At 37.8% G+C, this 27,621-nt stretch overlaps 1 protein-coding gene across 4 annotated transcripts in view; it reads right to left on the bottom strand.

Annotated features, from left to right (window-relative positions):
* Window positions 1-27,621, bottom strand: part of tbc1d32 (TBC1 domain family, member 32) — a 96,774-nt gene that overhangs the window by 42,708 nt on the left and 26,445 nt on the right. For 3 of the 4 annotated variants that reach the window (XM_085381569.1, XM_085381571.1, XM_085381570.1), the window contains exons 21-27: window positions 27,133-27,251; window positions 25,644-25,763; window positions 25,296-25,384; window positions 13,209-13,331; window positions 10,128-10,236; window positions 6,988-7,087; window positions 6,775-6,900 (exon numbers count right to left, since the gene is read on the bottom strand). In XM_085381569.1, the coding sequence (XP_085237695.1) occupies window positions 6,775-6,900; window positions 6,988-7,087; window positions 10,128-10,236; window positions 13,209-13,331; window positions 25,296-25,384; window positions 25,644-25,763; window positions 27,133-27,251 (786 nt within the window). The remainder of the gene's footprint in view (window positions 1-6,774; window positions 6,901-6,987; window positions 7,088-10,127; window positions 10,237-13,208; window positions 13,332-25,295; window positions 25,385-25,643; window positions 25,764-27,132; window positions 27,252-27,621) is intronic. The other variant, XM_085381572.1, reaches the window with a different exon arrangement.

The raw sequence follows: 27,621 nt of genomic DNA, 5'->3' as shown, positions 1-27,621 counted from the left end.
AAGGTCAAGGTCAGAGGTCAAGTTTTCTGAAAATCTTGTGAATGTGATAACTTGAGAACACAGTCACCTAGAATTTTTACATTCATACCATGGGTACATCTACTTAAAGTCTTGGAAGAGTTCAAACTCCAGTCTCTTTGACCACAAGGTCAGAGTTCAAGTTTTCTGAAAATCTAATGAATGTGATAACTCGACAATGAGGCGATGTAGGATTTTCCATATTGATACCATAGGTTCAATTACTTAAAAGGAGGAGTTGAAATCTCAAAACCTCAAGGTCAGAGGTCAAGTGTTCTAAAAAAATTCTGTGAATAAGATGACTTGAAAACAAGTCGACATGTATACATGTATCTAATAGCAGCTGAGGGGTAGCACTAGCAGCTGCCACTATTTTTGTTTCTGGATTCAATGGATTTGGGAAAGTAGGTATTATAGCTTCCTTGAAATTCCTGGATGGATTCTAGTCCCTTGGGCTGTTGTCTGCTGCTGTGTGAAGTTTGTTTGATTGGATGGCTCATATTTCACACTAGCTACCTTTGATTAACATTTTTCCACCTACTGTCCATTCTTTTCCTGTTTGTGTCCTGGTATAAAATACTTTTTTTTTACCTTTTTTGAAGCATGTTTTTGTTATACTACTAAATATGTGAACTAAGTGTAAGGTGTTTTGTAAACACAGTGGCACAGCCTTCCAATCATTTCACAAGCTGCCAATTCAGAGAAGACTAAAAGGGCTAATCAAACCTATTCACTCCACAGCTCAGTAACTCTGAGCACGAGTGAATGCATTTCATTGATATGCTGCTGAGGAAAACCAATTAGGGAATTGATAAGCTGACAAGATAGTAAGGTATTGAACGTGAAACAGTTCTAATTGTAAGTGTTTCAACCAAGAGATAGCATAATCAATATCATCATCCAGCTGAATAGAAGCTTGTCAAAGACAAGTGATAATCACAGTGTCTTCATATTCAGAAATAGACGCAAGTAATTGTTGAATAAACTTCCCAGGAAATCAGTTTCCTTTAGTAGTCAGTTCATAAAAGATAAAACATTTCCTTCACTGAATGTTTCTCGAGAAGTGAAATACCAGGTTGTACGTGGTTAATGATGTGACACATGAAATAGCACTTCGACAGCAAAGACAAGCCTAAATGATAATAAATCTTGATCGTGGTCTTCCAGTGAAAAGCCTCAAATGAGCTGTGGAGTAGTTGCTTTTACAGGCTTCAACAGTGTACTGATGAAAGGAGGCAATCACTGTGCAGTACATGCATTAATGACAAGATTGTCAGCCCTCCTTCATTTGAATATATTTTTGTCTTCGTTGAATCACAGCTATTTGCTCCTACATAGGAAAAGTAGGCGTAGGTGCAATTTCACAGTGGCTGTCAACGACATTGATGATGAGTCTTAAAAGGTTCATGGACATCAGGTTTATGTAATCTTGGTGAGGAAAAGTGTGAAGTGCACCTGAATTTCAATAAAAGCAATCAGGAGAAAAGGAGGCTAAATTTAAAAAAAAACAACAACCTGAAAACCTTCAGATTGTGTCATCTGGATTTTTTGTTCTTTTCACTATTAATATATTTAGCATATATTACACCCATCAAGTCAATAAGAAAGATTATTTATTTGACCTTGTGCATCCAACACACAGAGGTGGTCTCCCTCCTGAATCTGGATCATCAATGTTTATGTAGTCATATTTTCATAGGACTGCAGTCCTGTGAAAAACTAAGTCCACCCCATGATTCACCAGCTTGTAAAAACACCTTTAGCAGCAATAACATGAAATAATTGTTTTCTGTGTGACTTTATCAGTCACATGGACATTATTGTGCAGGAACTTTGAGCCAGTGTTTCTTACAGCTTTGCTCCACTTCATTGAGGTTTACAGGCATTCTTTAATGTGCAGAGATCAATCCACAGCATTTCCATAAGGTTAAGATCTGGACTTTGACTTGGCCTGTGCAACACCTTGCTTCTTTTCTTTTTTGGCCACTCTGTTGTAGATTTGCTGCTGTGCTTGGGATGATTATCCAATTGCATGACTCAGTTTCAGCTGTTGAAGAAAGCGCCTAAGATTTGACTCCAGAATACTCTGATACACTGAGTTTATGGTCGTTTCAATGACTGCAAGTTTCCCAAGTCGTGTGGCAGCAAAATAAGCCTAAATCATTGCCCCTCCACCACCAGGTGGTATGATAAGTTTGTGCTGATATGCAACAAAACATCTCTACTCTGGTGTTAACTGTCCAAAGGACATTGTTACAGAAGCCTTGTGGTTTGCTCAAATATAACTCGTAACACTAAGTCGTACTGTCAAGGTCTTTTTAGAGGGAAGAGGCAACCGTTCTAAATAAGCCATACTTGTTCTTTTTCCAGTTGTACTGTCACGAACTTTAATATTCATGATCCTGCTACAGTAAATGAGGCCTGTAGGTTCTTAGATGTCCCTCTCACTCTTTTTTCTTTTTTCTGAGCATTTTGTAGTGATCCCTGTAGTGATCTCGTACGTGTCAGGAGCAGTGTTGGTCAAGTTACTTGAAAAAAGTAATCAGTAACTAATTACTGATTACTTCCCCAAAAAAGTAATCCCGTTACTTTACTGATTACTTATTTTCAAAAGTAATTAGTTACTTAGTTACTTTTTAAAAACACGATTTACAACCTGAAGAGGTGATAAAGCGATAGATCTTTCAGCCCAATTCTACTTTTTCTACATAATCCATCATACAAAATGTAATCAAATGGAAAAGTCTCTTTTTTTTAACTTAACTTGCTTTATCAGTTTTAATCTTTTAACTTTATGCATCAAGCAAAAATTTAATTATATGCAACATTCTCTGACTTGAATAAATTAGTTTAACATTTAAACCTATTTTCTACACATTCCAGCACATAAAATAAAATATTTTTTGTGTTTACACTCACTCTTTCAAATAGATGCAAGTAAAACACAGCAGAAAATAAATAAAGTCAAAGACTCAGAATCTCCCATTACGTCATGGCGCACTCAGTGCTTGCTTGGAAGTTTAGGGGTTTTTTTCGCTGTAAAAAGTTTTCTTCCCACGCACAACGGACGCTAATGTTTTTGTCACTTTTTATGGAATCAAACTCAAAGTAAGGTCAGTACTTCCACGCTTTAAACGCTGCATGCTCATACTCTCTCCGCACTCGATATATGATCACTGTCACTGTCATGAGACATTCTCGCAAAAAAATCACGGTTTTAGTAACGCAGTAACGCAGAATTCCTACGGGAAAGTAACGGTAATCTAATTACCAATTTTGCAATAGTAATCCCTTACTTGTAACTCGTTACTTGAAAAAAGTAATCAGATTACAGTAACGCGTTACAAGTAACGCGTTACTCCCCATCTCTGGTCAGGAGTATCGGAACAGTTGAGACGCATTTTTTCTAAACACCAGGTCTCTGTGGCTTTTAAACCCCAAAACACACTGCGCCAAAAATTGGTCCACCCCAAGGATTGGGTCCCCCGACACAAACAGAGTAACATAGTGCACGCTGTTAAGTGCCAGGAGGATTGCCAGGATTTATACATCGGGGAAACCAAACAACCTCTGGCGGAGCGGACGGCACAACACAGAAGAGCTACCTCGTCTCGCCAGGACTCTGCAGTCTATTTACACCTACAGGCCAGTGGACACTCTTTCAATGATGAGGATGTACACATCCTGGACAGGGAGGAACACTGGTTTGAACGCGGAGTCAAGGAGGCCATTTACGTGAAAAGGGAAAGACCATCTCTGAATCGAGGAGGGGGCCTAAAGGTACATCTTTCACCATCTTACAATGCTGTGATTGCAGCCATTCCCCAACTCTCTGTGAATGGTACTCATGGCCATTGATCAATGGTTGTTGATCAATGGTCATGAGAATTTGCATAATTATAATGAAGGAACTGACCTCCCAGGCCTTTGTTCGTTCAGTGGGCTGGTTTCAGTCATTATGCAAATGTACTGTTTATAAGGTTGGGGAAACCTGCAGTCAGCTGAGACTGAAGAAGTCACTTGGATGAGTGACGAAACGTTTCTCCCACTGAAAACGCTACGTCCAGATGAACAGAATCAACTTTTGGAGATTTTCTGAGCATTGTTCAGACCACATTTCTAGAGTGGGTCTGACCTTGGGGTGAATTTGCTGGAACATAAACATGCTAACTAAATGCTTCAGACCAGTAAACTGCCCAAATTTCTGCTTTTAGTGAGGTGTTTAGACTTGTTGATGATCAGCTAATCAAGTGAAATCTGATTAACAGTGTCAGATTGCTGAAGAGTCCTGTAAAAAAGTCTTACACACCAGTAAGAAAAAACAAAGGATAAAAATGATTTTAAAGTAAATTAACACAGTTAAACTGTTTGTTCATACTTGTTTGCTTTTGCTTCGATTTACCATCATCTCTTTCCTTTGTTTCTTAATTTTTCATCCTCTCGCTACGATATCAAGGGATATGCGAAGCTCACCGCCAATCCTTACAGCAGTTTCTCCAAACTGCCACCTCTGGCTTAGCTCAGTGCTTCATTATCAATCAACATTTTTCATTTGCATTGGGGGTTGAGCTCCTTGCTAGTGGATGTACATTTAACTCTTTTCCTTCTAAAGACATCATGTGACAAGACCTCTAATATCAATCCGAGGGAGATAGTTAAATAAAGGTGTTTTTTATTATATAGAGTCAAAGAATCCTTAAAAAAAAACGACTATAGAAGAATTCTTAAACACTAAAGATGCTGTCCTGTCCCTGCTCCAAAAATACTCTGATAATGAAGCTATAAACATGTACAAGCACAATCTACAGGGAAAAAGTCCCTTTAAACCTTATTTTGGGCAAAGTCACCAAACCTTTGAAGTATTTTTGTTATTAGATTTGACTCTTGATTCTATACATGGAGCTTTAGTCATGTCCCAGTGACCAGTGAAATTAGTTTTAGCTCTCCCATTTATATAGCTACTGAATTCAGAATAACTGCATCACACAGATGCAGAACAGTGGAAAGAGGATAACACTTTTATTTTATTTAAATAATTCCTTAGATCAGGATGGTGGTCTCTTGGTGGTGTTACTAATTACTTGTGTTATTTACAGTCACTTAATCACTCTGTCAGTCAAGCAAATATGTTACTATAAAACAGCAAACACCAAATCTAGTCACTTCTTTAGTCTTAGTTGAATTCGATTTATCTATGAAGCCTTTCAGGAGGCTTAAAATGTTCTTGCCCAAACTATCCTTGGCATTAACGAAACATAAATATTTGTGACAACATGGCTTATGTGAAAGCCAATAGAGCTTATTTGAATGTGATTAGAAGATGTAAGTGCTCACCTTTCAAGATGCATACATAAACTTTACTCCTACCATCAATCCATGCCATTAAGTAATCAACTAACTGCAGCACCGCTGGGTCCATAACTTCCTCTCCAGCAGAGCACAAGCAGTTAAAGTTGACAATTCACTGTCACCCACCATTATTCTCACTCCCACAGGGCTATGTACTCCATTTCTCACTACAAACGATAAATTACAACTACTCTTGGCTTAAAACACGGGGAAAACACGCGCATTCTTGCACTCGTCAGTAACAGCAGAGAAAGGGGAGAAAGTCTTTCTCCCCTAGTATTCTGTGTCTTACTTTCTCCATCTTAACATCTCAAATACTGAAATCGTAGACATACCAGTGACACTTAGAAGCATTGTCTGCTAACAGAGACACACAGTTACCTGCTTCTCCAACCTTCTTCTTCGGTACCGAAGCATTGCTGAGCAGTTTTTTTCTGCTTTTGTCTATTTTTTACATCCTTACAGTTGAACCACTGAGAACAAACTTAAAGTTAACTTTTTCAGCCAGTAAGCTCATTGGTATTCCCATCTACAATTTAAATGTGTCCCCTCATCCCTGATCCACAAAACACTCACAATCAAACCATCCACTCCACCAGCATTTCACACTCTTTTCTTCCTTGTGTACTCTGGTGCTCTCAAACAAAAAGAGAAATCCTCCATGGGGTGCACAGTGTTAATATATGCCTTTGTCTTACTGTTTGACTCCTTTAATTTAAACCCTGCATTTTTCATCTTTTTGGTCAAATAATATTCCTTAAGGAGAAACTAAGAAACAACAACAGTCATTTGTTTTAAAAAGATTCTTTAAATTGCAAATCTGATGTGGCAGCCAAATTTACACAGAAATTATACTGAGATCTGTCATCATTCTCCACATTCCTGGAGGCAAAGAAAAATAGCTAAAGCAAATGGTGCAGATACACTGAAGGTGAATTAAGCTGTAGGTACAAAATAGTTCAAAAAAGACATTAATTCGACGAGCTTCTTCACAGGTATTTCTGAAATCGGTAGCTGTTACATGTTCTAATTGGTGTGACTCTTACCACTAGCCATTTCTTTCTAAAATCCACAAGTTAGTCTCCTTTCTGGTACTGTTGTTTGAATGAAATAGCGTGAAATACATTATCACCAATCCTCAAGAAGTAATGCTCAGTCATACCCAGCACAGTTTGTGAAGTACTCTTCATGACCCTTCAGTTAGCTTTTCTATACTTTTTAAAAATAAAAAATTCTCTCACACTTTAAGAGAAACATTTTTAGCGTAAAAAGATAATTTGCACTTTTTTCAACTGCTGCAAGAGCATCTCTTCTACAATCAACACAGGGGGCAATGTAGTGTATTAGAAATGTGATGCGTTTAACTAGATGTGGGAGAAACAGAAACCCAGAGAGCCAGCAGCTTACCCTTTCCAGTTAACACGTTGGGTTTTGACGCCATGACTTTACAGTACAACGTTCGGCAGGCTTCCACCCAGCTTCCGTCATTCTTTGGATCTTTCCATGAAGACAGAAACGCACTGATCTCGGAGTCTGAAGACAGACAAAGGACTAGAGGTGAAAAAAAAAATCACAATAACACTAAGATATTATTAGTGAGTTCATCAATGTTCCTCCTACCCGGTGAGGTATGTAGGATGTCTGGTGGATCCAAAGTGTAGCAGCGAGGTACGGGATAGCATGAAAACCAGGGCCAGGGGTAAGGATGTTCTCCTTCTCCCTAGAGCAAGCAGATTAAAAAAAAAAACCTGATGCCCACTTATTACAATGTTTAATACGTTACGCTTAAATCCACACGGTTACAATGTCATGATAACAAAAACATATTAAGATGTGGTGATTAGCACTGCAAGTCCTTTTCAGACTTGCATGAGTCACGTTATTTCCATTTATTCTCTTTGTCTTACTCTGACTATTTTATGGCTGTTTTTCTGAATTTTTGACACATTATTATGCAGGGCTGCTAGCATTTGTTTGTAATTCAATGGAATATACTTTATCTTTCTGATGATAATGTATGGTGACAGTATTTCTGAAACACGGAAAATTATGAATAGCGTAGTGCAGTTAAACAGTGTTGATGAATTCATTACTGAGCAATTGTTTTGCTCTGAGCTGGTAGCATTTCATAAAATGGTTGTTTATATTTATGTGCCATCACTTATTTCCCCCCCTCTTTGTTTTTTCCCCCCTCTTTTCCTCCTTCATTTATTTCTTTATTTGTATAACCCACTGCCATTTAGTGCCGCATTCATTATTTTTCTCATTACTTATTTCTGAAGAACCATAACTTTTGGGTCATAACTCAGCATGTGACTTGCCAAAATAATATGCTCTAAATGTTAATGAAGTTTAGAAAGCAGGCCTCTTTATCCAATTGTCTGTGCCCTACACTCATGATAATCCCTGTTGGTATTTGAGTCTACCACTCAATGATGTGCTTGTCTGAAGATGTTGGAAAAAATTGGAATGGCACACAATCTGTATGCAGCTTGAGAACTTGTAATGAATATGTGAGCAGCATGATATTGTTACACTATTGGCAGGCTAGTCAATTACAGAGACAGACAACTATTCAGGATCACAGTTGCCGCTACAGCCAAACCTGAAGTGCTAAATGACATTTTTTGTTTGTTTGTTTGTTTGTTTGTTTGTTTGTTTGTTTGTTTGTTTGTTTGTTTTGGGGGGGGATATGACAGGAAACAGGAGCACTTGAAGGCATAGAGACAAACCCCACATGACCTTGCTGTTACTGTAGGTAACAAAGCGAGCCTTTAAATTTCTGTGTCCTTACATTATTAGGAAGCTGATGGAGAGGTAAGTTTTCAATCCTGTTTGCTGGCCAGCAAGGTTACACAAAAACTACCAAGCTGGGTTTAATTAAATTCATGGACATTCAATTTGAGTGCACCTCTAGTCACTTTCTTAAAAAGTATAAGACAGGGTTCCTCAGAGTGTCTGTCATGGTTCGGCTCATGAGCCATGATAAGTAATGGGAGAGGCACATTAAAAACTGCACAATTTATCAACCAAAAATAAACAATCACAGTTAACTTTATAAGTTTTATCAGTGTGTCAACAGATGGATGAGTGTTTGGATGGTAGGTGTGTGGTGTTGTGAGTGTATAACCTAAAATAATCAGACTAAAGCCAACCAAAAAGATAGCACGGTGCTGGGTGGATGGACAGAGAGCAAAAGCCAGCTTTTAAATGCCCCAAGGAGACTGACCGGGTGCTCCCAGTTGTGCTAATTAACTCAAACTAAAGGAACAAGCAAAACAATACAGATGGACACACACAGCAGGCAGGGCAGAGGGCTGTCACAATACAACTGTATTTTTCGTTTGTTCGTTATTGCTTTTTTGGGATTTTTGGGGAATTTGACTCACAGCATTAAACAGTTTCTTTAAAATCCTAAATTACATTGCATTTTAATGAATGTAACGTTATGCTATGTAATACGATACTAGATACAAAAGAAAATAGTTGATGTTTGATGTTGCAGATCTCTGCATGTGTGCACAGCTGAGTAAAGTTGCAGAGAGGCTTTTGTGCTCAGTGTTTTGCTTTTATACTGATGTCTGACTGTAAACCTCTCTGCTCATTTTATAAAGTAACTTTGCTGCCAGTATGTTTTTAGGCCTGATCCCAACATAACACGTCTAGCTCTGCTGTTACATTAAAGAAGCAGAACACAAAATATATACGGCTCAGCTCTAAACATTTGGAGTAGACTTGTACCACTTACAGTGAATCACTTAATTTCATGCCTCTAAAAAACTTGTTTTATTCGTTTTGAAGACTTCACACAAATTAAGAACTTATTTAACAGCTTTCTATTTCTTATATTCTCTACAAGTAACAGGGGAAGGGCATAAGAGAGACCTGTGAAACACGACGGAAACAATTTACACCTTCCCCCTCTTCCAAATTATATTTCATATCCTCTCCTTGACCTCAGCATAAATTAGTTCCTGTTTTCAGTTCTGCATAAACAACACCTAAATAATTTATTTCTATCCCAAAATATGCTGAGTAAATAAGCAAATAAACCTGCAGGCTTCAAACAACTGAAGCTCTGATGGTAATCAGTAGGACACTTCATCTGTAATAAACTGTGAGTAGCAGAAGTGCAGAACAGAAGTGGAGGGATGGGTTTTTGCACGGATTGTGACCAGAGGGAATACTGAGTTTGAGGAATGGTGAAGGGAAAAATAAAAACAAGTCAAGTCTCAGCTTATGTTGTCCCTTTGTTATTATTCGTATGGTTTTTTATACTCAAAGCTGCCGGGCCATTTAGTGTTACTGTGCCTGCTCTCCCTGGGTCCTGTCTCTGTTTTTCCCCTGTCTGATCTGCTGTGTACCTAAACCTTTGTTGCCCACTAAAGTGTGCCTTTTTTGAACTGTAACCTCCTAGCTGCAGGTTGTGTATTTGAGTCCTGCGGTGTCCTTGTTTACTGGCTGTGAAACAAAAAAAAGGACAAGATGATCCTATGAAACAATAAAAAAACAACAGCAGTGTTACTGGCCCAGTAGGTCCTCTCTTTTCCTGAATCCACTGTAACTTTTTTTCCTGTTGACTTCACTCTGCAATCAGAAGCTGACTACAAAAAACTGGTGAGAAGGGTTAGCCAGGGCCAGTGGGCCAGTTTTGTACAAAACAAAAAACAAAACAAAAAACCAATTTTAAGTGGCAGCAACAGTCAAATCAGCATGTAGAAAGGTATGACTAATTCCATGCAATTCAAAGGAAAGCTCACCTCTTGCAAGTCTCGAGGAGGGAGCCTCCTCTCAGATGGTCCTCCAACGACACTAACACGAACCAGCACATGGTTCCTCTCCACTGACAGACTGTCTATGATGATAGTCCTGAGAAGAACAGAGAAGACTGGAGGTTATTTTACTGACATTTATTAAATCAAGTTAAGTTTCCGGACGTTTAGCAAACCCTCTTTAAAGGGAGGTTAAAGAAGAGCTCAGCAATGAGCATGGAAATCAGCCTTGATGTCATGCATCTTCAGTAGTTTGTATATCATAGGTATTTCTAGTTATGACTTAAAGAGAAAACATATATAAATATAAAAGGAACTTTTGGCCAATTATGCCCACATGGCATGTGCAATTACTGCCAATAACATTCCAAGGCAAGATTGCCCTTCAAATGAAAATGGAACCACACTGGAAGTCACTCTATGTGTTTTTAAGTCCTGTGAAGTACTTTACACAGAGTTTGAAGCCTCTCAATAACTTAAACTGTACACTGCTGTGAGGCAAGTTAGAAAAGATAGCAGGGTTTTCAAGTTACAAATTCCGATTAGATCAGAGAATATTCCAATTATAAAGGCACTTCAGGATCGAAGGGTGTCAGCCATGCTGGATAGTTCTAACAGCTGCAGCAATTTGGACTTGAAATGAGTAATAAAAAGGACTGTTCTCTTATATGGTGCTCTTTTTGGGTGCCTGCTTGGCACAAAAGGGAATTTGCATACATTTTTAAGCACGAGAAAAAAAATATATATACACCCTCGTGGCTAAAAGAAGTGTAGTAAAAGAAAATGATTGATAAATCCTGGTGTTATTCATACTGAAAAGGTCAGAAGCAAAATATGAATAAAGAGACGGGCAAAAGAGCTACAACAGAAAAAGTCAGTCATGAAATGCCAAAAATGTGTTACGTTTAGATGACACTGAATGGAGAAGAAGGAAAGGGATGAGAATGAGATAGAAAAGAAATAGTACGCTCATAATAACAATGAGAAAAAGAGAGGAAAAGAGATCAGGAGATGGAAGGATGAATTAACGACTCATCACTCTCAAAAATTGAGCTAGCACTCAGACATGCCATGCGAGCTGGCATTTCAGGGCCATTCCCATTCAAACCAACAGCAATGACTCTGCCAGAAATGAACAACAGAAAAGGGCTCTTGAATATAAACTCTCGGAAAGGGCCTTTTCCCTTTCTTTCTGCTTTATTTTATTTTATTTGTCACAAGGCAAACAAACAATTTCTCATCCTGAGCACTGATTAATTTCAAAAGTGTTCTGTCATATCGAAGTGATTCACAGAGAAACAAAAAACCTTCAAATATGAGAGTGACTGTGACAGCCGAGTGGGCATAGAGAGATTATGAAACAACTTCCGCTATTAGCGCTTTTTGTTGTTGGAGTTCTTCAGATTTCAAGTAAACATGCTTTTCCTGAAATTATTGTACATCGTATGTTTGAATTTTACAGTAAGCTCATAGACTGTAGATAAATGATGGCTACTATAACCACTGTGACACCACTCAGTGATTTGTAAAATCCTGTTTTGGAGCCCTGACTGACTGTTTTATCATCTATTTCACTCAATTCTGGGCTCATAAAACATGGCTTTCAAGTAGCGACTGAGAATGTAAGCTCATTGGGAAAATGTCTGCTAAGGTCATATTAAAGCAACAATGCAATTTTCTTGTAGATTTATTTGGTTTTGAATGGCACAGCAGTCACCCTCTGCTTGCCATAAGAAAGAATTTAGGTTAGGGCAATTTTTTAATTCCAGAGGTGACGTCTCCCAAGTCCTGGGGTGCCAGTAAGCATTGCTTTGTCCACTGGGATGTCATTTATGAACACAGTTTCCTTTTTCACCTGTACCCTGCCCATTAGTGATTAGGTGCATGCTCTAATCCTAAATCACAACTTCTTTCTTAACCTAAACAAACAGTCTAAACCTTACCAAGTTGTGTTTAACGCATGAATGTAACCAGTGAATGCATACAAAAGTAAACACAAAGAGTCAAATGAGATGTAAAGCCACCTTTCCAGCATCACAACGTAGACATTTTAGATCTCTAAAGCAGGACCATTATTTCTCAGGACCTAGTAAATGTGTGTCACCAACACTGAAAGATGTCCCTCCCTTCTGTGTGCCTTCTTCCTGATTTGTATATATTCTTCTTGTTTGTATATACTCATCTTGTCTGTTATTATTCTTGCCATCCTACTATGTATATTTCTTTTCCATGCACAGTTGGGGTAGAGCGCCCAGAATTTCATTGTACATATACAATGACAATAAAAGGCTATTCTATTCTATTGTATTCTATTCTATGTAACAAGGAGATGTGGGTGGTAACTGAAAAAAAATCACATTATATTACACCTCTGTGATTTAAGTACAGACTTAGTTTGGAGTTGACAGTTTAGAAATTTTAGGCATTTTTTAACACTGTCCCAAATTTTGCCCACAAATTCAGCACCACCTTAAGTGGTTGCTGGTTTGTGGGTCTTTCTGCTTTGAGTTTTGTATTTAATAACTGAAAAGCATGCTTGGATTGACAAGGGGTGACTAAACTGACCATTGAAGGGCATCCAATTTTTATGCCTTCTTTTTTGGTGTTTTTTTTTACAGTGTGCTCTGGATCATTATCTATTTGTATTGTGAAATTCCTTAATTTTAACAATATGTATATTTTTCCAATTCTAAAGTTCTTACTCGCTCTGTCTCTGTTAGATTCATTTTGGATTTCTAGCCCAATGGTGAATCAGTGATGTGAATCAACACATCACGGGACCTCATACTGACTTGAGTGATTGATTCAAGTCAACAGCTACCTGACTAAAGAGCCTTTATTTTGCTTAATTTTTCTTGGAATAACAATGGACAGACCTCTCATGGTTGAAGCTGCTTCTCAGTTAAATGTGGAGTAAACTGAGCCTCCGAAAATGATTGGCTTTCTTGATTGTTGATGTTGATGTACAAAAGCAAAATTACAAAAATTGTGTTATCATTCAAATATTAATGGACTAAACTCTTAAATAACTTGCCATAAATTTTTAAGCATGTGTTTATGAGTTCATACCCCTCACTGGAGTCTGGGTCAGTGACGTTCCGCATTTGACTCTGCAGCAACATGGAGCAGATGTTATATTGGCTCTCCAACAGCAGAAAGGAGTCCAGATTACAGCAGAGCACGTTAAGTAGTCTGCAGCAACACACACAAACAAAAACAGAGACATCAAAATACAGAGAGGCCTGGCAGTCTGAGATATTGTAGCAGAACAGCAGCACAGAGAAAAACGAGCTGTAATTTCTACCACACTATACAGCAGGGTAAAATCGTGCAGGCAAAGACCCCATTTATTCTTTTTGTTGTCTAATTCCCCCGGCCTTTTATGTCTGCAAGTACTAGGTTGCCCAACATAATTTTTCCCCCATCAGCTTGCTGTAGCCAATTGTAAGCTTTGTTAAGTAGCAACCCTTAGGAAAGGTTTCATGGTTGATTTTCAGTTGCTGGTAATGAAGCCAGACTCATACAGGCTGCTCAAAGGAGCTTTTTGAGAAAGTAAAGAAGCAGAAGCCAATGAAAACTCTGTGTTTGAGGCCAAGGTTCATGACCAGTAGAGAAAATAAGAAAAAAACAATACCAATACCAAATTTCACTCCCTCACCACTTTATCCCTTCAGTACCAAAGCTGATTTTGCATTATACTGGATTTAAGAGCATATTAGAGTTTTCCCATATGTACATCAAGGATACGCACCAATAATCATAACAATCTAGTTAATGTTTACTGTAATTCTGCCAAAATTGGTCCCTCATATTAAATTTCCCGCTAATTGTTTTTTTCAAAATGAGATTTTCCATGCTTTATACCTGAGTAGTGAACTGAAATGCTTAAGCATACTGGCACAACTGAGAGGACTACACTACAAAGAGACTTCACAAGATAGCAAGGTATAACAGGCAGAAAGCCAGAGGATGCCAAAAACCGTAACACGGTATAATGAGGTGAAGTGCCAGAGAGGATGCCGTTTTCACTGCCAACAGTGGGTGCCCTTTAAGATCTTAATCATATATAAAATAACAAGGTCTCCAACCTTCATTTTGATGTTTTCTGCAGCAATTTAGGATATGCAAGAAAAGAAAAGCGATGTCAGTGTGTTTTTATGAAACTGTTTTAATTAGCTAATAATCCCAGTCTGCACTGCAGAATTTCTTCTTCAGTGCTAGAGCTTTTAGTGAACCAGGTTTATAAAATAAGCCATTAAAAAACACTAAATTACAGAAATGTCAAAATTATTTTCAAACATTTAAAAAGGACTTTTAAAATTGTCTGGCTCTCACTTTTCACAAAATGTCATTTCAATTTTGAAAATGCATTTGTGTGTTTATGTGCTCAGAGACGACAGGTATCTGTGGACATTACTCGACATATTGAGTCTTGAGTCTCTTGAAGATCCTGTTTTATTTAGAATACTTTTTTTATACTTTTATTTGTCAATTTCTTCAAATGTACTTGCCATACAAAGGAATTGAAATTACGTTTCACACTGTCCCATGCGTAGGCATTGACAACAATAAGGTGCAGATGCACAACAAAAACAAAAACAGCCCTAACAATAAGATAATAAATAGTAATATAATAATATAAATAGTGCTAAAAGAATACTAAAAATATATATATAGCAGCAGGTGTGTGCAATTGCAATGCAAGTCAGGAATGTTTTCAGTTCTTGGTTCAGAGAGTGTTTCCTTGTTGGAGAGTGTGGGGGGGTATACTTCTGCCAATCTGGTGATTCTGCTGGCTGGGAGCCGGGAGGGAAGAGAGTTCAGCAGTCTCACAGCCTGGTGGATGAAGCTGTTGGTGAGCCTGGTAGTGCGGGAGTGGAGACTTCTGTATCTCTTTCCAGAGGGCAGGAGGCTGAACAGACAGTGCGCGGGGTGGGTTGCATCGTTGACAATTGTGATGGCTTTGCGGGTGAGGCGAGTGGTGTAAATGTCTTGCAGGGAGGGGAGTGGTACACCAACTATCCTCTCAGCTGTTCTCACAATGCGTTGTAGAGCTTTTCTGTTATAGTCAGTGCAGCTACCGCCCCACACAGTGATGCAGCTGGAGAGGATACTTTCAATAGTTCCTCTGTAGAATGTAGTCAGGATGGGTGGTGGAGCACTTGCCCGCTTGAGTTTGCGCAGGAAGTAGAGGTGTTGAGTGTTGTAGAACTTGTGAGAAACGCCACCTTTTTAGCAGCTGGACAGTTTCTTGGACTCCTGTGTGACTGACAGCTCTACTCACTCTTTCAGACAACAGCACAGCAAGAGGCTGAGAGTCTACTGGGCCTTGTGACCTCGTCTCAGTTTGAAACAAGTAAATGGAGGACAAAACCTACTTTCAGTTTGTCTACTTGATATTCCACTTTGAAGTGTGTTGAAGACCAGGTGTCGCATTAGTCTTTTTAACTGCATGCTTCTGGATGAATAACATCAGTTTACTATCACAGAAAGCAATCCAAGGCACTATTTATATAGTAGTTTTTTTCAGCGGTTGCTAAATATTTTCTAATAAATCATTTATAAACTGTCTTCGACAGCAGCTAAATTTAATGCTACAAAATGTATTTTTTACTTATTTAATCTTTATTTAATCAGGAAAACATGACTCTTGACATTTCGGTCTCTTTTGTCCCGGCCAAGCTAGGCAGCAGGCCATTCAGCAGTGGTTACACAACAGTTATACAAACAATATCCACACAGTGAAAAACGTGAAATAGAGAAACATCAGAGACTATCAACTTAAAAGTGCCTCCAGGTCATTCAAATTTATCTTAAATTCATTAAGGGAGACCGTCTCATGAAGATTTTGTGTTTCCGCAAAATAAATATATCTAGTTACTTCATCCCTACCATCTGCAGTGTAGATACTTCACAGGAACCATAACCTTAAAGTAGAGCCTGTACACATATAATTAGCCAATGACAAGGCAGCAAATCATTGCATTTAGGCATGTAGATAGAAGAAGTTTAAACTGTTTACATTTGCATTATGGATGAGCAGAAACTGCATGATGCTATCATGTCAATATGGACCAAACCCTTAGGAATGTTTCCATCACCTTGCTGAATCTATGCCATGAACAATTAAGGCAGTTCTAAAGGAAAGTGAGTAAAGCGAGTGAACTTAACTTTTTCTTTTGTGCATCCTTAACTACATCAATTCTAAACTTTAAAACTAAGGAAACACAAGGCATAACAAAGCCCTTGCCAGCCATTTATAATGACAGTGCATTTATGTTGTGTTAGTTAATCGTAACATGTGGTCAGCTTCTTACTTATTCCCTAGGGGTTGCCACAGCAGGTAGCTCTGCATGTTTGATTTGGATGATTTTTCCTGACACAACCCCAAAGGGACTGCTGCCTCCTCCCAGGATCAAACCGGGAATCTTTCGCTTGTCAGGTGAACCTGCAAACCACTATATGGAGGTTGCTATGACATTACTGAACAGTTTAAATGGCACGTGCCACAATTAAAGCAGCATAGTTAACTTCACAGGAACCCAAACCATGTAATTAGGACAGAAATGTATAAATGGCTATTTAGTGGCACAAAGTGAAGCAGTGGGACAGCACTAGTAATTTGGTGTTAATTGCAATTTGCAATTAAAAGAAAAAAGATCAGGAGAGTAAGCTAATGGCCACACTCAAAATGTGATTATTCCACATTATTTCAGACTTGTTATGCCCCTTTTTGAAGCGAGACATCTGTTCACTTCAAACGCTGCAATTCATCTCACCTCACGCCTCAGTCTTATTGTCATTGATGGTGACCACGTCTGCGGCACACTTCATTTAATGTTGAAAGACATGCGAGCGGTAAAAACACCCACTTGTGACAGATGATTGCTTACTTGATGATGTGCCCACACACCTACATGCATCACAAGACTTATGTATAAACCAATTACAGCAAGCCAGGAGTAATCTGCCTGACAGCATGACTGATGAGCGTCCTACGGATCGATTAGTCATGCATTAGGTAAGATGCAAATGGTCAACTTTATGGGTGTGCTATTTGGGAGACTTCTGTCATTTGAAGTCAGAGGGAGAAATCAAACAATCTAAGACATCAATATTTATATGCTGCTGCCAAATGAAATGTTAAACGAATTCATACATTTTCAATCAAAAGAATCAGCAAACAAAGAAAATCTCCTGAGATGTGGCCAGCAAGACTTAGAGACTGGTGTAGACCAACAACTAGCTCGTCCCAGAAACAAAGTTTTCCACTTCTGCGCGCATACAGTGAAAAGTTGGGAGAAAATTAGTATCTAACCCATTCTCCACAAGTCAAAACACGTGTTAATGAGCTGCATATATTAGAGCCGCACTCTGAAAGCCCCACAGACTGAACACCTGCAAATATCAGTTAGCAGCTTCATTTGGCCCTTAGCACCGCAAATGAGTCACAGCAACAACATGACATAAGCTGCTAATCCATCATTAAAACAAAACAAAGCAATCTCTACTGCATTTTCCACCTTAGGACTCTTTTTATGCCAACTGTACAAAAACAATTAAATGTCTTATTCCTTTATGTTCTTAAACTCTGGTAAGAACACTCTAAAAGGTTTTCCTTTGGATTTATCCATAGACTGTACATGAAATAATATGGCTATAGAACTCCATCCTTGTATCCTTGAGGTCAATGGAGAAGTCACATGAGTTGCTAACGTGGTGGTCTTTTTAAAAAGAACCACAAGTGAAAAATATCACTTCATTAACAAGGCTAAAATCTTAAAGTATAAGGGAGTACATAACCTTAAAAGTGAAATGAAAGGTTTGATAAATTGAGATTAGTTTCTCATCCTGTCCACTCTTATTTTTCATTCATGCTGAAGAGACCATCCAGTATAACTCCTGACTCTGTGAAGGCTAATTAAAGAAAATCTTAAAGGCTAAAAAGCAGCATGTTTAACTAATGCAAACTGAGCTATAGTGATCCACCAATTCACTTTGATCATTTTAATGGGGAAGTACATAGTAATATATGATAGTATGTATAGTAATAGAGCTCATAATGTTGGTTTAGAGAGCATTTTGAGTTTAACATTACCTGAATATTCAAAACACATCAGCAGGTTATGGCAAGAAATGGAAAACGTGACATTTGTATAATCTGTGTCACTTGTGGGCCATGTTGATGATATTATTTCATGAACGATCTGATTGTGTGTTGCTATTAATTGTGAGACAGGTTTCCTTTCATTCCTTTCTGCTAAAGGTGGTGATAACAGGAAGCACTCAACCAGCCTTCCTTAGGAATGAACCAGTTCTTATTGCAGCTTCCAAACAGATAATTTTGGGTCATTTATCTCAGTTAGCGATTCTTTTCGTGGGTTCCTGTTTGATAGCAACCCAGATGTCGCAAGCAATGCAAGGTAGCCCACCCTAAGAGACACGTGATGTTGGATGGAATTATAATTTACAAAATCAAGATCAGCTTGGATTTAATAGGAAACTACAAAAACAAACTAGTGATTGACACTGTTTTTAGTCAGTAGGAGTCGCCCTCTGCAGGCCAATAGAAAGAAAGCAAGTTTTAGCACTAACTGGAAGTTGCAAAAACAACTGCGTTTATATAGCAGTCCACAGGAAAATGCCCCATGCTCACTGAGTCTGTGAACTCAGTAAGCAGGTTCCTTATTAGTTTATAGGGTCAACTGATGAGAAAATAATTATTTTAGTCAGTGTGATTGTTTTTAATGTCGCTCTTAATTGATTGTTTTTTGTATATTTTTAACATGTTTGTACGGGATATTGTATTTGTTTAATTGTTATGTACTTATGTGGTACATGTATTTTAGACTTTTGCTGCCATGACGCCAGGTCTCTCTTGGAAATGAGATTTTTAATCTCAATGAGATTTTTTAACTAAATCAATAAACTACTAATAATAAATTTAAAAACTAAAACTGAATAAAATATAATGTTAATTCTAAAAATGATGGTGATTAGGAGAATCTGCACCTCTGATTCCCATGTATCAGTCTTTATTTAGTAGTCTTTCAAGATACAGTAAAGACAGCAACAGCTTTGTGGTGTCCCCAAAGTATATATACAGTCAGTGATGCAAGTTTACAAGACACCAATAACCGTTTCTTTCACTGCTGGCATTTTTTTTTTAAGTTTTAAGATCACATTCACACTAATACTAAAATATAATCACATCAGTTGAAATGTGTGAAGCTCCACAGCAGCATGTTTAGAGCCTTGAATAGGAGAGACTGGAATAAAGGCATCCAAACAATTCAGACAGAGAGAGAAAAAAAACAGAGGGATGAGAGCCAGTTGCCATGACAACAAAGAGGCTTTTAGCAACAAGGGAAAGGGCTGGGGGATTTTAGCTCTCATTAGCTTGTGAAGATCAAGAGGGGTGGAAATTGTGGTTTCTTTCTTTCTTTCTTTCTTTCTTTCTTTTGGCTTGCTTGACAGCAGTGCCAGTGATCAGACCTGCACTGAATGTGATAGAAGTCTATTAAGAACCGAAAGTTGTGTTGTACTCCTGGAGGCTGATTTAAAACTGTTAGCGCACAAGAATATAAGCTGTAATAGTTCCAATAAGCTCCTAAGATTTGATTCTGAGAGTTTCTTTAAGGAGGTCAGTATATCTCTATTACTCTATACTTTAATATAGAATAGAAGGGTGTACATTTATTATAAATTATATAACAAAATATTCTATACTAATATTATCTAAAAACTCTGTCGTGTTTGTAATACTCTATCAGCACAGTGGCCATAAAAAGTTTTCATATTTTTGCTCAATTCCAAATATTATAATGTTTTTATAATTATTCAGCGTGTACACCTGAAGCTCACAATAGCAGTGAAACATAACATTTCTCTAACATTTCCACAGTAACATTATCATATCTTTTTAGGAAAAATTATGGGTTCAGTATAAATATTGCTTTGCTTGGACTGAGTCAGGGTATTAAAGCTCAAAAGTATTGAGAGACTTGTTGACAATATAAAAAGTAGAAGAACACCACAGTAAACAGAGAATACCAGGAAACAAATATGCTGCTTCTAAAAATAGAGAACCTCCATAAAATATACCACAATGAGCACATTTCTCAACATCTCATAATAATGTTAAACAAAACTCAAACAACTTTTTATATGTTCCTTTCAAGTGAATGGATATCCAGAAGAGACTGGAAAAAAATAGAAGAACCACCTGAAGGTGTTATCTATTATTCATTATGTGGCATACGTGATATATCAACACCTGAGCACATTAATGAGGCTGGCTCCCCTCACACTCTCATCGACTGTGGCCACATAATCACACAAGGTGGTAATATGTCTGCGTTTGACCTCAGGTGAAGCAGAGTTTCTATTTCTCATCTGAAGGTTTACATAAGGTTTGCATGACAAGAAACTCATGAATAAACCTCATGAATACAAGGCAGAAGGCGAAAGGTGCTGCTGAGGATAATCACTCTCTGCTATTGATAACGAGCTCAGAGCAAAATTAAGTGAATGTTCTTTCGGGATATCTATTTAACTTTTTTTTTTTTAAATCAGACAGCCAGTTGTTTGCCCGGTTGTCTGTTTTTCTTTAATTGAGAGGAAAAAAAATAAAACTGTGCGTCTCAAAATTGAAAAAACAAAACATCTAAATGTCTAGTTTGAGCTTTAGACAGTCGTCCATAACTTTTTATTGCTGTATTTTGTAACTCTATTTATGCAAGAAAAGCTACCTGGAGCAGATAAAACACCATCAGGTGCACCTGATGCATAGAAAAGCTAATACTATCCACAATGAAGAACCCATAAAGTCTGCTGTGTGGTTTGAAAAAAAGAAAAAACTCTATTATTGCAGCTACATTATTAAAAACACAACCAGTGCACATCGTGTATGAATGTTAGACTGAGGGTTAGTCTTGTTTTTTAATAATCCAGCCATGACAACAAAGGCTTTTAAGGATTAAAATTTTAACAAGAAATTTGCCTTGGATATCTGGAGGGAATCTAATAGCTTCCTTGTAAAGAGTCACAGAAAAAAGATAAAGGTGGCAAAACCAGTAATTATATAACTTAATGCTATGACGAACTGCCTGCAGCTAATGGGAAATACACACTTAGGGACATTCACAAGTGCATAAACAATACATAACATGCATAATATGCTAATTAATCGTGTTGTGAATTAATGTACATGTCAGACATTCTTGTCACTAGTTTTTTTATTTTTCAGAATAGCCTGCAGAGCTTAATTATCTTTACACTGCAGGGGGAGTTGTTGTCCACCACACAGTAATTGGGCAAGTAATCAACTCCATGCTAAACACTAAAGGTTTGAGAACGTCTAATATGAACATATAGAAACATATTTTTTTAAAAATGTTTTTTTTTTTATCATAAATATGTTCTATTTTGCTTTTGTTTATTTTATGGACCCCTTTAATAAGATATATTTCTGCCTGGGCTTGAACATGATTTGTAAATGCATGGATCATTAAATTGGAATATTTTCAGAAGGTGTTTTTATTATCTGCTAATAGCAAAATAAATTAAACCTTTTATTATGGTTTGCAGTGATTTTATTCATCCAGCACACCTGAGCTGAGTATTTATGTAATCCTCTGATGAATTTGTACGTTTGCTCACCTACAAAGGAATGACATAATTTGTATGGTAGTTTCATTTTAATAGATCAAAACAGAATATCAACAAAAAGCTAGAAAAAACACATTACATCAAAGTTACAAATTGATTGAGCATGTCACTGAATTAGATATATGTTTGATCCCCTACAACCCAGACAAAATTCTGGCTCCAGACTGGCTGTGTGGCCATGTAGCACATGAATTACAACCAATCAATCACAGATACTCCTGATCTTAACTCGCTTCTTAAGTCGACAGAATCAATTTCTTCCATGCCAACCTCTCCACCAAGACCAAAGAGCGGCTCAAAAAAACATCAGGGACAAGGCCTGTATAAGGCTGGAATGGGCTACAAGACCTACAGCATGTGAGAAGGTGACAACTGTTGGTGTGATTATTTGAAAATGGAAAAAAACATAAATCAACTTTAAATTACTCTTGGTCTGTAGCTCCATTTGTAATACACTATTGAAATCTTGCAACACTGACTGTGTGCTCCTGATCAAGGAAGCATGTGTACAGGTCTGCCTTAAGTTTGTCAGTGAACATCTAAATGATTCAGAGAAGGCTTGGGAGGATGTGCTGCAGTCAGATGAAAACATAATTGAGCTCTCTGGCATCAACTCGATCCGTGGAGTTGAAAGAGAAATGCTGATTGTGACCCAAAGAACACCATCCCCAAAGTCAAGCACGGAGGTGGAAACATTATGCTTTAGGACTGCTTTGTGTTAAGAGCACAGAACTACTTCACTGCATTGAGAAGCCAGTTGGCTGGGCCATGTACTGAAAAATTATGGATGAGAACCTCATTCTCCCAGCCTGAACACTGAAGATGGGTCATTAATTGGTCTTGAAGCATGACAATGACCCAAAATATACCGCCAAGGCAAGAAAGGAGTTCAAAAACAAAGTCATTAAGGTCATGGAATGGCAAAGAAACCTAAAGGATTTACCGGTACAGAGTTTCTGTAAAGAGAAGTGGGCCAAAATCCCTACTGAGATGTGTGCAAACCTGTTGACCAAATATAAGAAAACATCTTACTGCTGTGCTTGCCAACAAGGGTATCTTCACCAAGTACTAAATCATGTTTTGCTTGGGGATCAAATATTGATTTCTCTCAATGATAATAACATTTTTATTTAAATTTTTTTGTTGATATCATCTTTCTCTCCATTAATATGAAACTACTGTAACTAACAAAAATCCTATATAAACCCATTTTAATGAGATAAATGTTTTTTTCCAGCAGCTTTGAAGCAAACAGGTGTCAGTTTGTGATCTCATGCAGTCGTAGCTGTAGATTAACTGCTGCTAAGCCACTATCAGTTAAATCTAACCAAACCACACTACATGATATCACATAAAACTTGAGCTGTCATTTCTGCTTCTTTACTGATCAGAACTTAATGATGTAAGAAAATCAGCCATTGCAATGACATGACCAGAAGACATTCGAAAACACTTTATATAATATATGTATTCTTCTGTTAAATGGAAATTCTAAAAAGACTGCATTTACATAATGACTATCAAAAGCTCACTCTCTCCCTTATTCACACATGGTTTTATTCTGTTTATCTCAAAAGCCTCTCACATGCTTTTGCTGACATTTTCACATGTATTTTATACATAAATAATGTGTATACTGCACTATATCTGTATTAAATATATTTTGCCCTAACAATATAATAAAACTTTTTTTTTATGCTCATCTGCCACTTTTTATGCTTCTTATTCTTACTTTTTTCTGTCTTTGATACACTTTTTTTTTATTAATCAGAGGAGTGTCCTCCTGTGTAAATGCTGCTTTAGTGATGCAATTTTCCCCTCTGGGATCAATAAAGCACAATTCATGTACCACGCTGTCATATCCCTTCAGGCAAAGGATAATCAGAAGATCGAATGAAAACAGAAGCAGTCACATTGTAGGTGATGATGTGTTAGTAATGAGCCTTCTGGGTTCAATTGTTTGTGTGTGCGTGTGTGTGTGTATATTTTAAACCTTTACTACCTAAGATGCCTTTACTTCCTATATTAGAGATATTTTAATGATTGAATCGATTTTTTTTACTGTCCAAATTTCTCAAGCAAACATTTACAATTAATTAACAATTAATGAGCATAACTTCAAAGAACACTGAGCTTGCTCTCTTTAGGCGCACAAAATAACATAGGACATTTTTCCAGATGTTGCTTGGTTAAGGCAGTGGTTCTCAAACTGTGGGGGAGGCCCCAAAAGTGGAGCAGAGCAGAAATTTGAAGTGAAAGCAGCTTAAATAACTATAATCCTGGATATTATTTTACTTAAATTAAACTTCAATACTACACATATTACTACATGGCTGGCTTTATTGCAGGAGGGAGAGCAGTTAATCTATTAATTGGAAGGTTAATGGTTCAAACCCTGGCTGCTCCACTTTGCAGGCAAAAATATTCTTGGGCGAGATACTAACTCCAAGTTGCAATGCATAGAAAGTATAGAACTGTTTGCGTGAATGGGTGAATGAGTTGTAGAGTAGAGTAGAAAAGGACTATATAAGAACCAGACTATTTACCATTTACATGTATTCTTTTGGCTCACTGATTAAAAGCCTTGAAGTTTTTTAGCTTCTGCAGTAGGGCAGACGAGAAAACGTTTGAGAGTCACTGATTTAAAGCAAGTACTCTAGTAACTAAATAATAGCATGGCAGATTATAGGCAAAGGGCTATATTTACCAAATTTAGCAAGCCACTGAAGAGCACAGAGTTTGTCAGTTACTCCATCAGTCCAGGTGGTAAATGAACAGAGCATCTTGTTCCTTTCAGTTTGCTTCAGGATGTTAGCAGGAGTGGGCTGAGTGACAGGCACAGACAGAGTGAGTCAGCGAAACTCCAAACAAGCTGAAGCTATTGTGATTCACAAAGCTTTTAAAAAGGAAAAGGGATGCACAGCTGCCATCGGAGGACTGTGCAAAGACACGCATGTACCAGGGTATGTAACGACCAAAGCATTCTTTAGCTCAGACACACTGCTTTATTTCTCCTCACACACATTTACAACACATCTTTGTTGTAATGCACACCTAGCCCATAAGATACAAAATGCAGATTTTCTCTGGCATTATTAAATCCTCTCAGCTCAGTATTTCAGTATTAACTTCAGCCTTTACTGCAAGCCAATCTCTACTTTGAACCTTAAAACTAAAATCAAATCTGAAACACCTTTTCGTTTTATATAAATTTCTTCAACTCCTTCACCACCCTTCTCACACTGCTCTCATAGAAATACACAAGCACACACACAGACACACACACACACAGCCCAGCTTATTTCTCTCTTATCCAGAGAAATCCTTTCATCAGCCTTTCAATGCTGGGTAATCAAAGTATAAAGAACCATGCCAGTCTCCTATTGCCAGAGGCTGAAGTGTGTGTGCAGTCACCAGGTGATAATCCGATATCGTGTGCTTCCCCACTGATGTTAAGTAATATGAAAAAAAATATATCAATCCCACCTCAGGCCGAATGTGTGACTCTCTTCGTAGCGGAAGAGAGAATGAATCTTCACATCCGAATTCACGGCAATCAGTCTGTCAATCAAATCCTGTGGAGTAAAATGAGAGGCTTTGAACAAGAATGCAGCAGTTAGGGTGCAAAACAAAAACAGTGTGGGAATTTACAATGTGTAAGGTGGAGAACATATATCAGTCTCAGTGTGAGGGGGGTTTATTTGAATGCGTTTGAAGTAAAACAAATGTGTGGGTGGTGTTTGGAGGCCAAATAAAAAGTGCAAACATGCCCTCAGATGGATGAAAAAAGAACTGCAGTGTGTGGGGAAAAAAAGAAGAAAAAAAAACGCTTACAGGTATGGAGGTTGGCATCTCCCTCAGGGTGTATTCGCTTTTGTTGGCCAAAGGCTGCCGGCCCAGCAACTCCCACACCGACTGGGAAGAAGAGAGGAGGTTGACCAAGTACAGGAAGGACTGAAGAGAGGAAAGTAAAACAGATACAGAAGCTGTTAGAGAGAAAAATGGATTTGCTTTTAAAGACCACTGTGAATGCATTTGTGCACGTCATGGATTGATCAAATCCTAACACATAATAACAATATAACACTATTCAACTACAAACACTACAGATAATATGACAAATACTATCTGTAGTATTCAAAGAAAAACAAAATGTAAAAAGAATTTATGATTGCAAAGATAAAACATGGTTTACCACACTCTCAAAACTGAATATGACATATATACACAATTCTGAGCAGAGTGGTTGAGCAGAAACCTATTGCAGCCTGAAGAATATTAAACTACAGGAAAGCTCCCTGCGCTTTTCACTGGGTCTGGTGGAAGAGGGAAAACATATCATCAAAAGCATCAAAGGAAAAAAAAACAGTCATTTGCACAAACGAGCTACAACTTAGATTATATTAAACAGCTTCAAAGAAACGTAAAGAAAAAAACAACATACGATGGATTTTTTTTTCTAAAATAAAAATTTCTATACTTTCATGTGTCTTCTGATGTTTCTGTGCATGTGTGTACTTCCTTATCTTCATATGTACTACCAAACCTCCTACTGTACTTAGCACAGATTAAAGCAAAGACTCGAGTTAATTCACCAAAATACTGGTATGTGTATATTTAGTTTTCCTTTGAGCTCAGCATATATGTATAACCCACTGATAAGGCAGGCTTTAAAGTCGCCTGTGGCAGGACACAGTTTACACATCACTGGCTGTCCGTATTCACTTGGCTAGTCTCTCTGAGAGAGATGACTTGGCTGCTGTCAGAGGCCAAGCATCAGACACACACAGACAGGCGCACACTGGAGCTTCAAATGAAATGTTGAAGCTTTCCTGAGAGAAATTCTGCCAAAAACATAACTAAAAATGCAGTCTTATGAAAGTAAGGCTTATTTTCCCAGACACCCATAAACCAATCAGTTCTGAGCAAAAAAGCCTTTCTTGTTAACAAAATCACTATTGCCAGTTTCTTAAATATGAATATTCACAAGTCAGTTTTCTACATGGCTGCTGGTATCACAGCAACACATGGACCACTATTCTGAGTCAATAATAATTGGAATCAATTTAATTTTAATCAATTTAAACACCTTTGTAACCAGTGAGCTAAAAACATGATGGAAAAGCAAAACTTCTAAGAAATCTGTGTCTGTACTATCATGTAGATATCTAAAAATTGGGGCATTTTGGGCTCCAGGAAGTTTCTCCTTCTCCCTTTCTCTCTCTCTCTCTCTCTCTCTCTCTCTCACACACACACACACACACACACACACACACACACACACACACACACACACACACACACACACACACACACACAATACCTTAAGGCAGCTCCTATCTATGGGGTCAATGGGAGTTGGTTTGGGACGGACCACTCTGACGTCGTCACTGCTGCACTCAAGAACAGACCACAGCTCTAGTACCAGGGCCCGTATAAAGCCTGAGACAGAACATGGAGAAATGTTTTGTACCAACATTTATTTTAAATCGCAGCAACTAAAATTATTAACAGTGCTTTAATAAATAAACGACTGACTTTGTTATTGTGTGCGATCTTTTAAAGAATGGCATTTTAAATCTGCCGTTGCATTGCTGGCACCGTTTTGATTGGAGGATTTGAATCTTAGGGAGGAAGTAAATTTATAATGCCACTCACTTTGATCCCATTTGATCTCTTCTCTGTTGCACTTTGGCCTGTCAGTAACTACATTTTTGCAGCTTCTGATTGGCTATATTTTTCCACTGTAGTTGTTTAAATGTGCAGCAGAGTGCTGCTGTTAAAGAACATTGGACTCAGCGACCTCAAGCTT

Source organism: Rhamphochromis longiceps, linkage group LG15, assembly GCF_057381845.1.
Source record: "Rhamphochromis longiceps isolate RC_006_pf linkage group LG15, R_longiceps_female_GT1.1, whole genome shotgun sequence".
NCBI lineage: Eukaryota > Metazoa > Chordata > Actinopteri > Cichliformes > Cichlidae > Rhamphochromis > Rhamphochromis longiceps.
Note: the sequence above shows the minus strand (reverse complement) of the source record. Positions and strands in the feature narration are given on the sequence as shown.